The 17039-nt window shown below is 35.6% G+C and overlaps 1 protein-coding gene across 2 annotated transcripts in view; it reads right to left on the bottom strand.

Annotated features, from left to right (window-relative positions):
* Positions 1–5316, bottom strand: part of LOC126816067 (uncharacterized) — a 59638-nt gene extending 54322 nt beyond the window's left edge. The window contains exons 1-3 of one of the 2 annotated variants that reach the window (XM_056099584.1): positions 4304–5316; positions 3061–3444; positions 637–680 (exon numbers count right to left, since the gene is read on the bottom strand). In XM_056099584.1, coding sequence (XP_055955559.1) covers positions 637–680; positions 3061–3403 — 387 coding nt within the window. In that variant the 5' untranslated portion in view covers positions 3404–3444; positions 4304–5316. The remainder of the gene's footprint in view (positions 1–636; positions 681–3060; positions 3445–4303) is intronic. The other variant, XM_050542247.2, reaches the window with a different exon arrangement.
* Between the last annotated feature and the right edge of the window lie 11723 nt (positions 5317–17039).

Genomic DNA, 17039 nt, shown 5'->3' with positions numbered 1-17039 from the left:
CGATTTTTTTAACAATCAGGGGCCACAATCCAGGAAGTTACGTTTGGATATGCGCGATTATCAAAAGGAACCAAGATCTTAGTGTGCAACGGTGATATATTCGAGACATAATAAGCGGAAATTGTTGAAAATCAATAGGATTCTTTGTTTCACTGATTTAAGTGACACATAACAGTTCATACTGAACGGACAATAACTTTCATCGTTGGAGCTCTCACAAAGGTTCAACAAAGAGAAACAAGGGACATAACTCCAAAAGAAATTATGGAAATTAAGTAGGCTTCTTCATCTCACTGATGTAAACAACATATATTAATTTCAAAACAATCACATGATAAATGTAGTCTGCTGTAGAGCGTTCACAAGAAATTGTGGATGACAGACGGAAGGGACATAAGTATGGACGTGAGGACGGCAATATCTAACCACAATTCCATGTGGCCATATAAAAACCTCGCACCATACTTTTATATCAATTCAAAACCGAAAATGCCTAAAAGTAAACATTTGATGTGTTCTTGTACAACCTTTACCAGACCAAACAAAATAACTTGACTTGAACAAATCTGACTTGAACTAATACTCTCTCATAGAATACAAATGGTCAGTTTCCATGTTCCATTGGTTGTAACTTACCGCTTGTTGTTCAATGCTACCAGGTACTATTTCGATGTAATGACCTACAAAAGAAATGTAAAGATAGGTTGCCAGGCAACGAAACATACGCCCACAGCAGCTAAGTCATCTGAACAGTCAACAAGAGTTGTCACATATTTTCCACAAGATTTTTCAAAGTGATCAAGAGCCATAACTCTGGTAGTAATTATTGGAAATCATTGAAAATCAATAGGCTTCTTTATCTCATGACCTTACACACTATGTATAAATTTTAAGTCAATCGGATATTTACTTTAGCCTCTAGAGCGTCCACAAGATTTTCAAAGTGATCAAGGGCCATAACTCTGGCAGTAATTATTTGAAATCAATGAAAATCAATAGACTTCTTAATCACATTACCTTAAAGGAGCTAAATCGCTAATATTTTGGACCTAGAAATTGACCCAGATGGGTCGCAACGCATATAATAATGTAATCTGATTGTATATAAAAACTGATTTACATTCAATTGTTTCTGTTTTGACTCTAATTTCAAATCAGTTATGTCAGCGAAATACGGCATGAGCCTCAACTGACTGTCAATTTTTAGCGTCTCGTTATTCCAGTCTATTGTGCATGCTCTCCAGATAAGATATGGCGTCACCGCTTGACATGGGTTGTGGAATATGTCTAGCCTCGTTCTTCCTGGTCACTTGTTACAAATGACGCTGAAACGCACTATGGTACACGATTCGTGTACCAAAGGTAAAATCTTAAATATTGGATATCAGAAGCCTACCTTTTCCCGGTAAGATGACAACATCAATGTTGATTTGAAATTGACAAATAATTCGTGTTTTCAATGAGTAAGACTTTGGATGATATTGAGTTAGAGACTTAGCTACTTTAAACATTGTGTATAAATCTAAAGTAAATCGGCTTGTGGATGCCAGAAGGACGGACGTGAGCGACAACATTATACGACCACATTTCAATGTGGGCATATAAAAACTAAAGCGAAACAAAGAGAGAGATTTCGATTTGACAGTTTTTACGTATTTTAGAAACAGGTTTCGAAGTCTTTTCGACGTTCCAACGTAAATGGATGGTGCTAAGACCACCTTAAGATAAGTTTTAAATGTTTCTATATTTAATTAGAAATGTTTCGCTTTAGTTTTTATATTTTACGCTGACATTTTATTGCTTTAAATCTTCCTAGTGCAAAAACAGAAAATTTGACCTTTTGATCTCCATGGTCACAAAGAACAAAGGTGAATTTAGCAAGTTTACATATTTATTGAAAGTGATTACTTTTTATCATTTTCAGCATGTTTTCACGACTGACTATGATTTTCAGGATTGGAGTACTAGTATATTTATTATGATTCATCATCCAACTCAATATAAATGGTATAAAGATAGGTTGTCAGGCAACAAAACATCTGTGTACAGCTGTGTCGTTCGAGCAGTCAGTCTAAAAAAAAATGATTACTCTGCCCCTTGAGAGGTTTTCAAAATGATCATGGGCAATAACTCTGAAAATACTTAATGTAAATGACTAAAATTACATAAGATAGGTTGCCAGGCAACGAAACATACGCCCACAGCAGCTAAATCGTCCGGGCAGTCAACAAGAGTTGTCGCATATTCTTACTTTTTTCGGTAATGAAACATTTATAATACACTAAAATCTGATTAAGGGCAACAACTCATGAAGTAATTATCAGAAAACCATTAGAATTTGTTTAATTTTTATAAAGTTCTGCCCCATGTATACAAAACTTTTAATATCATGGATTTGTTCAAGTCATAAAAATTCATTGAAAATCAATATACTTGTTCGTCTCAAGATCTTAAACTCTGTGTATCAATCTGAAGTCAATCGGATGATAACTTTAGCCTTTAGAGCAGAAATCGTTGAAAATCAAGGGCCATAACTCTGGCAGTAATTATCGGAAATCGCTGAAAACCAATAGGCTTCTTCGTCTCATGACCTTAAACACTGTGTATAAATTTAAAGTCAATCGAATATTAACTTTAGCCTCTAGAGTGTCCACAAGATTTTTCAAAGTGATCAAGGGCCATAACTCTGGCACTAATTATTGGAAATCGCTGAAAATCAATAGACTTCTTCGTCTCATGACCTTAAACACTGTATATAAATTTAAGGTCAATCGGATATTAACTTTGGCCTCTAGAGCGTCAACAAGCAATTGTGGACGCCGGACCGCCGGACGGACCGACTAAGGCGACGACAATATACGACCACATTTCAATGTGGGCGTATAAAAACTGCCTTGGAAAACCAATTAGATGATAACTTCAGTCTCTTTTTTGCATCCACAAGAAATTGTTGACGATTGACAGATGGATGGACAGACGGGTGACAACAATACGCACATGACCACATTTAATAGAAGACAAGGATAAAAGGCAACAACTACATGGAATACATGATTTTACCTTCTGCATTAAAATCCATTGAGTCTTGTCCAAGAAACTTCTGTATTTCACATTTTACAACAGATAATGAATTCTCTTTAGGAATCAGCACTGTCTTCTCTAGATGTTTAAACGGCCCATCTCCATCAGCTAACTTCTTCAAAACATATGACATCATATTATTTGGATCTTTCAGATAATAATCCCACAACAATATCACTGATTTATATCTATGCCCTTTCATTAAACTGTTGAATTCACTGTCCAACTTACTTAGTTTCTTCTTCATTTCTTGAGAATTCATGATAAAAGCAAGACAAGGTTTACCCTTTTCTGTGAGAATTTTCAAAACATTACCAACCATATTTCCGCTTTGATCCTTAAACTTTTCAAATAATGTTACATCTGTTAAATACAAAAGTACAAACAAAATCTGTCAGCTATTTGAACTAAAAATAGATGTATGCAAATTCTATATCTAAGATTAAGCCAATGATAAGGAAAGGGAAATTACAGTTAAAAGTGACCCTAAATCAAAATATACCATACAAGCCAGCAAAAAAATACAGATCTTTAACTTGTCTTTTAATTAAATTTTGAGTCAAGTAATACAATTTATTTTCATTGAGAACCTCAATAAACAAATTCAGTCATATGAATTTTAGTACAGTTATAGTTTACCAACAACTATACATCTATATTCAATTAATTTTTGGGGGGAGGGTGGCTAAGTGGCTAAGATGCTGGCTCGCTAGCCTGGAGGTCGGGTGTTTGATCCCTGCATTGGCCAAGAAAGTTCATCCAAATTTTCCGGCGTGGTTCCCCCTTGTTAGTGATGCAGGACGGAGGGCCTAACAAGGACAGCTGTCTAGTCGTTCGGATGGGACACAAAACAAACCGAGGTCCCGTGTACACATTGGGGTGCACGTAAAAGATCCCTTGACAGTTAGAATTCGATATAAGAGAAGGCCGTAGAGTCGCTGTCCAAGCAAAACTTCCCTCATAGCACACTGTATGGCATATGCCCATCTCCATTAGCCCAGTTTGGAGCAGACGGTAGGACGTTAAACCCCATTTCATTTCATTTCATTTTAATTACTTTTTATTCACTATGTTACTTTTTCCATGCACTGCACAATAATAATATCAATTTGAATATGGGGGTTAATTTCTTTGTAGTCCTACAGAAGTTACGAATTCTGATATCGTACTGTAAATTAATTATTTGCATCAGAAAACACATAATAAAAATCTATGCACTCACCATTGTCAAAAAGCTGAACATCATAGTTTGGCCTATTGCATAACACCAAAATGACTTCATTGGCATCGTATGGTCTTATTGTTTCTCCAACTAAAAACTTTATTAGGTTTCCGTTTTTACCATGGTATTTTGCAAATATCACATCTTTTGTACCACTTGCAGCTGGTTTTAAATCGAATGTGTAGTCAAAACAAAGATCCAGTTCTGATTTTCTATTCAAACTTGACTGGCAAATATACAAGCAATCGGAGGGAGACGTCAATGTTACTGAAAAGCTGCAGCTTCTATTTCGATGGTTTACGCTAGTCGAAGTCGATCTAGTGGTCTGTAACCTCTTTGATCCTCCATGTTTGGGTTTTTCAACATCATAATCTCCACCTTCCTTGTGGTCACTAGTCGAAGTTGATCTAGTGGTCTGTGACCTCTTTGATTCTCCATGTTTGGGGTTTTCAACATCATAATCTTCACCTTCCTTGTGGTCACTAGTCGTAGTTGATTTAGTGGTTTGTGACCTCTTTGATTCTCCATGTTTGGGGTTTTCAACATCATAATCTTCACCTTCCTTGTGGTCACTAGTCGTAGTTGATCTAGTGGTCTGTGACCTCTTTGATTCTCCATGTTTGGGGTTTTCAACATCATAATCTTCACCTTCCTTGTGGTCACTAGTCGTAGTTGATTTAGTGGTCTGTGACCTCTTTGATTCTCCATGTTTGGGGTTTTCAACATCATAATCTTCACCTTCCTTGTGGTCACTAGTCGTAGTTGATTTAGTGGTTTGTGACCTCTTTGATCCTCCATGTTTGCGGTTTTCAACATCATAATCTTCACCTTCCTTGTGTTTCAGAGAAGTAGGTTTCCTATCTACATTATTGATTACCTCGAAATCTTTCAAAGCAATCCATTCTTGTATCTTTGCAAACAAATTTTTAACTTCATTATGACAACCTCCAATTTTTAAGATGTCATCCTCAATCTTGGTCACTACATTGACATCTCCAAGAAATAAATTATCTGCTCTAATCAATGTTACCACTTGTTTATACTCTGAAAGGTTAAAAGATTGAAATTTGAATATATCGAAACTTTCTCTTTCAATCATCGTCAAGATAGCCAATTTCTCTCCAACCATAGAAAGGCAGTGCTCCTTCAATATAATTACTACTTTATCTAGAAGATTTAGCTCTTTCAGATAGAATTCAATTTTTGTTTTGTATGCAAGACCTTTGCACTGTACATTAACTTTAATTACTGTCATGTGCTTTGAAACAAAGGCAATGAAATCATCTTCTGCTTGTTTACGATCCTCTTTTGGTCCAACTAACAATGTTTTATCACCTATTCCAATTATCGATTTGTTTATCTGAGGTAAAAGTTCAGCTTTCTTTTCAAAAAATGAAAAATATTCTGGTTCTAGTTTTAACTGACCATCTACATTTGAATTACACTCATCTACATCTGTCTCCAAGCATTGTGTCTTTTGTAATGTGTTTATAGAAGATTTACCAGTCTCCACAATAACCTGCGTCAAAGGGGAAATGTAACCAGAAGAATCATGACCATTATGAGATATAGTGCTAAATTCAGAAGAACTTTTACTATCAACAACATGCTCAGTTTTTCCGGCATCACATGAAGTATAAGATTTTCTACCGCTAGTGATCCCCTGCGTCTGAGGGTCTGTGGAATCAGAAATTTTACTGCACTGGGATATAGTGCTTAAGTTGCAAGAATTACTAACATCAAGGTCAGTTCCTTTGCTTTGAGGCTCTTTCAAACTAGAACATTTGAGACCAAGCTCTGCAGAATTACCAACTGTATTTTCTAATACACGATCACGTTCTGTTATTGCTTGGGTGTCACTAGGGGAATCTGTGTTTCCTCTTGTTTCTTTATCACTGAAATGGTAAACCAAAGCTAATGACCAATTTATAAGATGCTCACTTGTGTACATGATCATACTGTAGTCAGAGTCACCAGCCAATCGGGTGAAATAATACCCCTTTTCTTTCAGAAATTTGAGTGTGGAATCAGACACAAAACAGATTTGGTGACATTCGGCAAATTCGTTGAAAATATCAATAACTTTTTTTATTTCAGTATCAAATAATAATCTACAAGCTCTCAAGATCACTCTACCATTAAATGTGGGTGGCAATTCGAGGTGACAAAATAACTTTTTTAGTTTGGTTTGGAATTCTTCCTTCTCTTTAACCGATCCTAATATATGCTGAAAAATTGTTGTAGTCATCTTCACTTCTTTGCCTATTAACAATGTCACTTCTCCTGAAAATGAAACCGGATGATATTTAATATCAAGGACACAATATCTATCTTTATTTTGCTCACTGAATGACCTTTTTTTCTCTTCTAGTTCTTTTTCTGTTATCATTTTTAAAGAATTGGTACTTTGTATTTTTCCTATTACTTGTGCTGCTAATAATTTAATTGAATCTATCATATCTGGAGTTGTAGTGAATATCAGACTGTCTTGCTCCGTAGTATATTTCAAATCTTTGTAGTAGATCTTTAACCGTTCATCAAAAGATTTTAACATTTCAGTTTGTTTCTGTGCCATCGCTTTTGGTAAAGAAGAACTTTTACTTTGAGTTCTAATTTTCACACATTCTTTAAAAATCTGTCTAATTTTTATCGAGAATTTTTCAACATCCACCCCTGCAGGTAACATATCATCTACATGAACCAAAATCTTGTTAGGTGAATTTTGTTCTTCAATATGTGAGTGTACTTTCAATAGCTCACTCTCAATATTTGATTTCAGGAAATCATCAAGCTGCTTAATATTCAAGTCTAAATACATAGTAGATAAAAATTCCCCTGCTGATGTATGGTAATTTATGACAAGAGACCATTTGCTTTTTTCTCCAGCTTCATCAAATTCAGGACCTTTTCGTTGTGGTAAGTGTTGATGAATTCCTGGTATTGCAGATTTATGATCGCTGCACCCTTCAGTATTGGTTGCCATTGGTTTATTTGATATTATTCAGCTTTGGTATATCTGGTGATAAAAAATACAAAGTTAAGTTTTCAGGTATATATTTATGCCCACCATCAGTTAAGTCATCTGTTTAACTGTTTTCATTCTAACCACCCGAATGATTACCAAGCCATTATTAAAACAAGCCAACAGTGAGGCAAAATCCCAAAATAAATAGATGACACATTTCAATTTTGCACATTTATTATTTTAAAAAGTATCAAGCAATCAAACTGATTATTAACTATATATATATATATATATATATATATATATATATATATATATATATACACACTATGTTTCATCACTCTCTATCAGATAGAATCAAAGTTATCTTGTCCTAAACCATTGACCAATGAAATTGCTTAGCTCAGCTTAACTTTAGCTCGAAATGTTAATCATTGAACTCAGTCAAGACATTCACCTCATGGACATCTACATCAAGTCTAAAAATTCGACCTCAATTAAATCCAGAGTTGTTCTGTTCCAAAGTCTTGACCGATCAAATTGCTTATCTCTCCTCAGCCTAAGCAGAAAAGTCTCATCATCTAACTTAGTCAAGGTAATGACATAATGAATCTATACTCATAGTTTCATCACTCTCACTTATTAATTATAACCAAAGTTATTGTGCCCCAAAGCATCAACCAATCAGATGGCTGATCTCTGCTTACCATAAGCAGACAATGTTTATCATCGAACTAGATCAAGGCATTCACCTAATGAATGCCTACACCAAGTTTGAACATTCTACCTAAATAAGAAAGAGAGTTACTGTGTTCCAAAGTCTCGGCCAATCAAATTGCTTATCGCTCTGCTTACCCTGAGCAGAAAATGCTCATTATCGAACTTAGTCAAGGTATTGATGTAATAAAACTATACACCAAATTTCATCACTCCCACTTAATTAGAACTAACGTTATTGTGTCCCAAAGCATCAACCAATCAATTTGCTTATATCTGCTTACCCTACGCAGAAAAAGCTCATCTTCGAACATCATCAAGACATTGACCTAATAAACACCTACACCAAGTTTGAACATTCTACCTCAAGGAGAGTTATTGTGTTCCAAAGTCTCTGCCAATCAAGTTACTTATCGCTCTGCTTACCCTGAGCAGAAAATGCTCATTTTCAAACTTAGTCAAGGTATTGATGTAATGAAACTATACATCAAGTTTCATCACTCTCACTTAATTAGAACTAAAGTTATCGTGTCCCAAAGAATTAACCAATCAAATTGCTTATCTCTGCTTACCCTAAGCAGAAAACGCTCATCTTCGAACTCCATCAAGGCATTGACCTAATAAATACTTACACCAAGTTTTAACATTCTAGCTCAATTAGAAGGAGAGTTATTGTGTCCCAAAAAGTGTGACGGACAGACGGACAAACCCATTTTAAAAGTCCACAGCGGTTGCCATACAAGATACGCCCACATTTTGCAAGAGATGGATGGAGAACAAGCTAAAACAAAGTGATTTTTCATATAATCCGGAGCCATAATCCAGTAAGTTATAGTCTGAAATGTGCAAATATCTAGAGGGTATTATATACTTTTATGTACAAGGAGTGGCCATTTTGTCAGGCAGTTTCATTTGATTTTCCTGAAATTCGAACCCAACCTTCATTATAGTGTAACAGTTATATATCTGTCGTCTTTTAAAATCGGATAAAAATTATGACATCTAGAAGTTCCATAAGCTAAAAATCTGATTTTTCGTACAATCAGAGGCCATAATCCAGGAAGTTATGGTCTGATATGCATGAATGTCGAAAGGAACCAAGATCTCCGGGATATTAACATACATTTTAAATTTCATCAAAATAGGATAAAAATTGTGACCTGTAACGGGTCCACAACCTTGGTATTACATACTTTTACACTATTTGCGTTCAAGTAACACCGTTCGACTTTCAGGGAGTTCTTTAAGTATCAGAAATGAATACAGATTCTTGGAATGGATCTTCAACACTTTATTTCAGCAGCAAATAATTAACAGCAACAATTTAACAACTTATAATTTCCTATATATATCGGCCCTCCAAATAGTATGTTCCCTAAGCTGGTCTCTCCAACTAATAATCTCATCTAACATACATTTGTCTATTTATACAAATCAGTTACTTAGAAAGTGTTGACATAAACATATAATTATTGAAGGATTAAGACTTAAGGCATTTAAAACAATAGTTAGATGAGACTTAACAGATCAACCACTTTAGTTGCCAGTCTGTCATAATTTGACTGACAGGTTAATTTCTGTATGACTAACCAAGCATTAATGAAAATTAAAATATATACTTGAAATTTAAAACAGAATTGACAAATAATAAAATAACAAAACAACATATGACCTAGACATCGGTCATATATCCCCCTTACTTCAAACAAAAACATGACCCCATGTTTTAAGCATTTAATAAAATCAAAAATCCTTATTTTTCGATTAATCAAAGTAACATAATCTATCCCTTTTTTCATGATAATAATTTCATAAAATAATGTTCTTTCAAATTGTACTGGTTAACTTTTTCATTTGGTAAACATAATTTGGGTCCTTGTATTCCATTTGACTTTGCATTTATGTATTGCTGAGCACAATAATCTAGTTCCTCCTCCAGAACCCAAGAATTCTTCCACTGAATGAGATATTCTTGTTTTGTGTTCTTAACTCTTTGTCTAAGCACTTTGTCGGACACTTGTACAGGTGGATTTGTTGAACAAATTCCTACATATCGATGGTCTTGACTGCTGATACTTTTGGCACTAGAACTTGAAACATCTTTCATCGCTGCCTCACTGTCCAAATTTATTTGACAACCTTTATCATGGCTATTGGCAGGATGACACATTGTTTCTCTTGTCACCATTAACACAGGGTTATTCCCAACAGCCACATCTTTAGTATCAGGAACATTTTGGACACCCACATCCTTTTTACTGGAGACCACAGAAATCTGTTCTTTTTGGGCATCCTTCCGAGCAAAAAATTCTAGCTATCGCTGTCTATCCCTTTGTCTTTTGGCAAAAGAACGATATTTCTTTTCCGGACTAGGTAATGAATTTTCTGAGAAGCCCCATTTAAAGCTGATTTCTGTAGAACCCCTATCCTGTTTGAGACTCCAAGACATTGGTAGTTGATTCAGACTTCTTATTGCTGCTACTGCTGCTGAAGGAAGAATAAAGTTGATATCCATCCTTAAATTTCTTCTTCCAAATATGTTTACAATTTATCTCGCTTAGCTGTACCGGAATCAAGAGTAGACAATTTTGTTTACTCTGCCCGCTTTCTCCACCATATAACACCGTTCGACTTTCAGGGAATGTAGCTCGTCGACGGGTGTTCTTTAAGTATCAGAAATGAATACAGATTCTTGGAATGGATCTTCAACACTTTATTTCAGCAGCAAATAATTAACAGCAACAATTTAACAACTTATAATTTCCTATATATCCGCCCTCCAAATAGTATGTTCCCTAAGCTGGTCTCTCCAACTAATAATCTCATCTAACATACATTTGTCTATTTATACAAATCAGTTACTTAGAAAGTGTTGACATAAACATATAATTATTGAAGGATTAAGACTTAAGGCATTTAAAACAATAGTTAGATGAGACTTAACAGATCAACCACTTTAGTTGCCAGTCTGTCATAATTTGACTGACAGGTTAATTGCTGTATGACTAACCAAGCATTAATGAAAATTAAAATATATACTTGAAATTTAAAACAGAATTGACAAATAATAAAATAATAAAACAACATATGACCTAGACATCGGTCATACAAGGAGCAGATATTTTGTAGCTGATATTTACTAAATTCGACTTCTATCCTCATCAAGGTGTAACTGAAAAGATTTTTAAAATCGGCTAAAAATTGTGACCTCTAGAGGGACCACAAGCTAAAAACATGATTTTTCTTGCAATCAGGGGCCATAATATATACAGGAAATTTCGGTCCGATATGCGTGAATATCAAAAGGAACCGAGATCTTTGTGATGTAAACACATGTTTTTGTAATTTTCATCAAAATCGGATCAAAATTGTGACCTCTAGGCACGGTAACATGCATAGTGTGTAGAACCTTTCTCTAAGTATTGACTAACTGGCCAATGTGTTAGAATATCTATATATGAAGTAGAAAGGGTTCATTGTGGTTACTATTCATGGAAATTCGTGAGAAATATACATGTTGTCAGTAGCCGCTTAAACCCGTCAGTATTTGTACTGTACGTCAGTATTCCTATAAATGGTCAGTAATAATCATAAGGTGAGTATTTAAGTCAATTGGTTAGTATTCCTTACTTGTGTCAGTATGTAAAAATAACATGAGTAATTAACAAAACGTGAGTTAAGCCGACCATATCACTAGTCAGGCGCGTGCGGGAGAAATTGACAAAAACGTGACTAATTAAGAAACCGTCACTATTGAGCTCTGGGTCACAATCAGAGTGAAACCGCCAGTTATCTTTGATGTGCGTCAGTAACTGGACCTGACGCCAGTAGAGCGTGAAATCGTTAACTATATAACTTTTCTGGTGAGTATTGTTAGTAAGTATCGTCGCTACATTCTGAATAAATTATTAATTAATTATTTACTAATATTCTCGAATCGGGAAATGTTTTTAAACAATAATGGATGGCAGTCAACAATAGGAATATTTGTCGGCGATTTCGATTACCGCCGTAGTCTGCAGAATACGGCGCAATGTGTAGTGTTATTTAATTTACAATTTATATTTATTCTTGTTATATAACATGCGGATTGGCACATGTTTTGGGACTTGCAGCACTTTGATATCTGTATGGATTAAATTTGGAATCATCGTATGGATTAAATTTTGAATCACAACTAATGGTTAAAAAAAGACCAACACAAATCTGTTTTCACTAATTTTATTGCAACAGATAATATGATAGCAGATAACAGAAATAATGAATTTCATATACATACATACAAGCTGAAATTCTGATCACTGAACAATCGTGTAAATATCTATATACATTATTATTGGTATCTTCGGATTTGCAACATATTACAAACCGATTCCTGTTTTAAAAAAAAACAACCCATATAATTCAAACGTCAACCCGACCATTTCAAGAATAATTGTCCGTGTCAAGGCGACTGCAGTTTGATTGCTTTATTTAAAAAGATAACTGATATTAAACTATACAACTGGCAACTGGAGTTCGGTTGCTTAATTTAAAAAGATAGCTAATATTAAACTATAAAATTGACTGAGCTATATCCGTTTGAGGTTGTGTGTGGAAAAGCATGTTAAAGATATCGTTATGTTCTAAAAAAAATCACATAGCAACCACGCCATATATTTGTTAATTTTTGTTTAATATACTATTCAAAAAAAGTAGGGGATATTTGATTTTGGGGGCATAATACTAAAATATGCAAATGACTACGAAAAAAGTCACTATAGAACCTAACAGAAGAAACATTTCCAGTTACATGTGACGCCCAAACGCACCAATAGCTACCGCATGGAATGCAGGTGATGCTTGGGATCATCATGGGGGTCCAACCCAAGATTTTCACGACTCTGACTTTGAATGTTACAGTCATTGTGGCATTGAATTCCAGGGTGGAAACATCAGTTTAATTGTTTTAGTGACCAGAAAACAAATTTTGATATGCGTCGGCTTACCCAAAATGAAAGGTTACGTGCCCTTGGCATGCTACAGATCGGCACAACACAGGCAGTTGTGGCGCGGACAATGAATGTTTCTCAGTCTGTCATAAGCAGGCTACGGTCCAGATACCGTGATACACAATCTGTACAGGACAGACCACGCTCAGGTCGACCAAGGGCGACAACTCAAGCCCAGGATCGATTTATCCGTACCTTGGCCTTGGGAAATCGTGTCATCACAGCAAATCAGATCAGCGCTCGTCTTCAAACAGACACTGGTGTGAGAGTGAGTGGCCAGACGATTCGGAATCGACTGCATAGGGGTCACCTTCGCGCCCGACGTCCTCGCGTGATCCCTTGTTTGAGAGATCATCACATTCAGGCAAGACGTCGTTGGTGTAGGGATCGTCAACACTGGAATAATCGACGCTGGAGCAATGTGATGTTTTCAGATGAGTCAAGGTTCACTGTTGATTTTTTGGACAGACGTAGGAGGGTGTGGTGTCGTCGAAACGAGCGCTTCCAAGACGTTAACGTCATCAGACATGATCGATTTGGGGGTGGTTCTGTTATGGTGTGGGGAGGCATCACTGTTGCTGGAATAACGGCTTTACATGTTGTTGCAGGGCGTGTAAGAGGCCAGTACTACCGTGACAACATCTTGGCAGTCCATGTTGTGTCGTTCGCACGACGTCATGGCCGCCGTTTCATCTTCCAGGATGACAACGCAAGATGTCACAGGGCCAGGATCGTTACAGGTTACCTCCAACAACAGAACATCACCACATTACCTTGGCCAGCACTGAGTCCCGACCTCTCCCCCATCGAGCACGTCAACAACGTCCTGCCAATGTCCAATAACTTGCTGCTGCGTTGCAACAGGAATGGGACAATCTGGACCAAAATGACCTTAGACGTCTCATTAGGAGTATGCCACGTCAGATCAATGCTTGTTTGGCAAACAGAGGAGGATTTACCCGTTACTGACTTGGTTGTGATGCTGTGGTAACTTTGCTGTTTGACCCCGGGTATCATTTTACCCTTATAATGGTCAGTCTGTGCCTTACTTAGTCTAACGATCATTTGGAATAAATCGATGAATGTGAACTTCATTTCATTTTGTCATTTGTTTCTTCGTCAGTTTCATTAGGTGACTTTAATAACACTTAAAAATCAAATATCCTCTCCTTTTTTTGAATAGTATATTTCTCTCGGTGTTATAATTTAGAATGAAAGAGAACAGTCCATACATTAGTAATGTGGGTCTTGTATATTAAACTTTTATGGGAATAAATTATTTAATCTCACCACTTAATTAGCACCTTGGTGTTATATCAGGAGATTTAGAATGTTGATTGGGTAATCGAGTTTAGCTTCTTGATTATCAAAGAAGCCGTCAGAGCTAAGCGTATATTCTGTGACCTTCGTAACACGACTCAATTAAAATAAGGTTTTGCGTGTACGATAGGTCTACTTTTATTTTCAGGTACCGGAATGGTATCAGAATCCGAACCCCAGATATGGTAATGAACGTAGCCATGATACCACAATGGGCTGCGCCGGGTGTCTGGACCGAACATTTTTACGTATTGTATGGGTTTTAAAACTCGTTTGTATTCGTTAAATTGGGATTATCGTGATTATCGGTAATTCATAAACTAGAGATTCACGGCTTCACAACGATGCCAAGTATTACTTAAGGAGACTGATCAGTCGGCTCTCTGCATTATCTATTTTTGAAATATAGTTAGAATGGCCAGCTCTTTTTCTAAATCTTAGTATTGAACATGCTTTACGTTTCAATATTCCAAACCCACTGGTTGATGGCTATCTTAAAATTTTGTGGTTTAGTTAACAGGAATAGAGATGAGAAGAAAAAGACAGAACAGATACAGGTAGACAAGGAAATAAAAAAGCTTTTGATAGAGCGCGGCCATTGCTCCGATGATGGTAATCTTTACGAGGAAAAGATTGTCACACCAATGAAAACGCAAGAAATGAAATGAGGCTTAATGTCCTGGGCTTATGAAGACTGCCATATGCCATACTATACAGTGTGGCGGTACTATGGCCTACTCTTATATTGAATTCCAACTGCCAATTGACGTTTTACGTGCACGCCAATGTATGAACAGGATATTCAATATTGTTTTTTTGTCGCATCAAAACAAGACAGCCGTCCTTGTCACGTCCTTCGTCCTTCACCACTGATAAGGGGAAACCACGCCGGAAAATCCAGATGAACTTTCTCGACCTATGCAGGGATCGAACACCCGACCTCCTTCCTGTCTAGCGAGCCAGCGTCTTTATTTTTATCTTACCTACTTAGCCACCATGGCTCTCCGAAACATACAGGAGCAAATTTACGAACAAGTGTACGTAGAAGTAAAACGGTGATTTATTTTGTGGAAGAGTTGCAAAATTGATTACAGCTCACAGGAAACTAAAATTTTGTAATGTGGATTTGGTATCATAAGAAAATATGAATTCAAAGAACTATATCAACCTTCGTTTTTTATCCGCGCCTCTCTTGCACGCGTACAAAGATGATAAATTGTGGAAACTCTCTCTCCCTCTCTGGATAGCCATAACGTGGATGGGTATGCTGTGGCGGTCTTCATGTAATTTTATGAATTGTTTTTATTGAATGAATGATGTTTTCAAACGGTAATAAAATTAACTGCGTAGAGCGTTTGGCATTGTATATTATACCATATTATATGTTATTACTATTTTCATCGTTATAAATATTTTTAAAAAATTGTTATAAAAGCTAATTTTTCAAAGGTAAAAAGATATTCACATGACTATTCTGTGCTCATAATTTCAGCTTACATATTTGTTTCAGTAAAAGCAGTGAAAATATATTTACTTTGTTCTTTCTTAACCATTAGTTGTCATTCCAAATTGAATCCATACAGATATCAAAACATAATAATCAAGAGGCTAAACTCGATTACCCAATCAACATTCTTAATCTCCTGATATAACACCAAGGTGCTAATTAAGTGGTGAGATTAATAGAATTTATTCCCATAAAGTTTAATATACAAGACCTACATTACTAATGTATGGACTATTCTCTTTCGTTCTAAATTATAACACCGAGAGAAATGTTAAAAATTAACAAATATATGGCGTGGTTGTTATGTGATTTTTTTTTTAGAACATAACAATATCTTTAACTTGCTTTTCCTCAAACAACCTCAAACGGATATAGCTCAGTCAATTTTATAGTTTAATATTAGTTACCTTTTTAAAAAAAAGCAAACGAACTTCAGTTGCCTTGACACCAAAATATTTCCAATATGAACCCCGAATAGCCAAGTCAATGGTATAGTTTAATATCAGTTATCTTTTTAAATGAAGCAGCCGAACTGCAGTCGCCTTGACACGGACAATTCTTGAAATGGTCGGGTTGACGTTTGAATTATATGGGGTTTTTTTAGTTTTTTTTATTATCAGGAATCGGTTTGTAATATGTTGCAAATCTGAAGATACCAATAATAATGTATATAGATATTCACACGATTATTCACACGATTGTTCAGTGATCAGAATTTCAGCTTGTATGTATGCATTGGTTTGTGTATGAAATTCATTATTTCTGTTATTTACTATCAAATTATTTCTCAAATGTAAATAGATATTCACACGATTCTTCGGTGCTCAGAATTTCAGCTTGTATGTATGTATATGAAATTCATTATTTCTGTTATCTGCTACCATATTATCTGTTTCAATAAAATTAGTGAAAATAGATTTGTGTTGATTTTTTTTTTAACCATTAGTTGTGATTCCAAATTTAATCCCTATAGTGATTCCAAATTTAATCCATACAGATATCAAAGTGCCGCACGTCCCAAAACATGTGCCAATCCGCATGTTATATAACGAGAATAAATATAAATTGTAAATTAAATAACACTACACATTGCGCCGTATTCTACAGACTACGGCGGTAATCGAAATCGCCGACAAATAATCCTCGTGTTCACTGCCATCCATTATTGTTTAAAAACATTTCCCGATTTGAGAATATTAGTAAATAATTAATTAATAATTCATTCAGAATGTAGCG

Source organism: Patella vulgata, chromosome 3 (assembly GCF_932274485.2).
Source record: "Patella vulgata chromosome 3, xgPatVulg1.2, whole genome shotgun sequence".
NCBI lineage: Eukaryota > Metazoa > Mollusca > Gastropoda > Patellidae > Patella > Patella vulgata.
This window is presented reverse-complemented; position numbering and strand designations above follow the sequence as displayed.